The sequence below is a fragment of the Sinocyclocheilus anshuiensis genome, unplaced genomic scaffold, assembly GCF_001515605.1.
Source record: "Sinocyclocheilus anshuiensis isolate Anshui unplaced genomic scaffold, SAMN03320099.WGS_v1.1 scaffold1635, whole genome shotgun sequence".
In the NCBI taxonomy this organism is placed as follows: domain Eukaryota; kingdom Metazoa; phylum Chordata; class Actinopteri; order Cypriniformes; family Cyprinidae; genus Sinocyclocheilus; species Sinocyclocheilus anshuiensis.
Genome location: NW_015549682.1, coordinates 532,843 through 534,655, shown reverse-complemented (window position 1 = coordinate 534,655; position 1,813 = coordinate 532,843). Strand labels below are relative to the sequence as shown.

General features: G+C 36.5%; 1 protein-coding gene across 1 annotated transcript in view; it reads left to right on the top strand.

Moving 5' to 3' along the window:
- The first annotated feature begins 653 nt into the window (after positions 1-653).
- The window catches only part of LOC107660412 (desmoplakin-like), a 38,400-nt gene continuing 37,240 nt past the window's right edge, over positions 654-1,813 (top strand). Inside the window, 2 exon segments of the mRNA XM_016449709.1 lie at positions 654-997; positions 1,648-1,738. Of these exon segments, the coding sequence (XP_016305195.1) occupies positions 780-997; positions 1,648-1,738 (309 nt within the window). The 5' untranslated portion in view covers positions 654-779.

The window sequence follows — 1,813 nt, the reverse complement described above, 5'->3', positions numbered from 1 at the left end:
ATGCCTTATGAATCAATTAATAAAAAATAAATATATAATTAATTAATTAAACATTTTGCTAAAAAAAGAAGCTCTTGATAGAATGCATGTGCAGCTTGCTGGCTGAGGTTCAAGTAGTGAAAAAAATTGTGGGGAAAAAACATAAGAAAAAAAGGTCACGTGCCATTTTCATGCAACTTCATAAAAAGTACGTAAAGAAAAAATAAATAAATGGACTGCATTTGCAATCTTTACCTTTTGAAAGTAATGAAAAATAAACAAACACACATACCATATATATATATATATATATATATATATATATATGCATATGTATATGTATATGTACACATATCTAGTCTTGAAACTAACCAAATAATTAATAGTAGGCCTAGTAGAGGTTAAATTTGCAGGGCATCTTCAGCTTTTGATATAATGTGCAGCTTGTTGGCTGCGGTTCAAGTAGTGAAAAAAAAAACTGTGAAAAAAAATGATTTAAGCAGAAAAAAATTCTTATCCGACCGTATGAAAGAATTCCGTGGGAAAGTGAGGATGACTGATATCGCGCCTCCTGAGTCGCACCTCGTGGGAACTGAACTCTCTCTATAGTGAGAATGCGCAGGTGTGGTCTAACTGCAAAACCGGAACTATCCAGAGCGCAGCGGCCAGTATCTGCGCACTCACCGCCGCGCAAAGACGCGCAGCAAGAGCAGAGCCGAACAGCAGCACATTCATAACTTTCCTTGCGCTTTCTTTGGTTGAGACCGGTCACAGAATTGGTGCTGCAGTCTTCCACAGAGATGAGTTTGTCCGGATCTCAGACCAGACTCCACACGATCGGCCGAAGATCCAACTCCCGGCCCGATCTGACCACCGTGGGCTACAGTTTACCCCGGAATGACGGCGCGCAGTACTACATGAGTGGAAATGGATACCAGTCTGAGTTCAATGATGGCTATACGCAGACCATTGCACAAACATTCTCCAGAAACTCACAAGGAGGAGGAGGAGGACAGAGGTAAGTTTCCATTATTAAATTATCAAGTGTTTTATTGTTATTTATAAACAAAGTCTGCAATTAAAATGTAAGAAAATATCTTATCTGAGTTGTAGCATATACGTTCATTGATTAACTCTATACTTACTGTATGTCACCAATTGTTAAATTTGTATTATATTTATTTTGGTGAAATTTAGTGAAACATCCGAGAGAAAGTTGACTTAAATGAAAGAGCCCCATTAAGTCCACATCTATAAAAGACTAATATTTTAGCTATAAAAATTGGATGTCACACGTGACCATTGTGCATATGGATTTTGCGTGTATTGTTCATTATTGTTATGTGGTCACATATCAAACAGTGCTTTCATAAAATTGTTGTGCATGTGAAATTTGTGCATGTGCATGCATTAAAATCATTGGAATTCAAAATGTGACCTGGCTTGTTTGTTTTTAACCACAACATGTGAAATACTATTCCCGTTTGAGAATATGTTCTGATCTGTCTTTTAACTGAATGATGGTTAAATCTATTCAGCAAAACATTAAACATTTGTTTGCTTTAAAATACCTTAAATGATTAGTGATATAATACATGATCTGTAACATTTTTGTAACAATATAACATTTTTACTGTATTTATTGATTTATTTTGCCTGTTTTTTTAGCATGTCGTCCATGTCTGTTCAAAAACGAGCTCAGATGCTTTACCAAGACTGCATGGGCTGCCTGAACCGAGCACATAACATCCTAGAGAACGTAAGTGTCATTTTCATGCATACTTTGAAAAAGCGTTATGCATGCGACTCACACACACACACACACGCTCACACA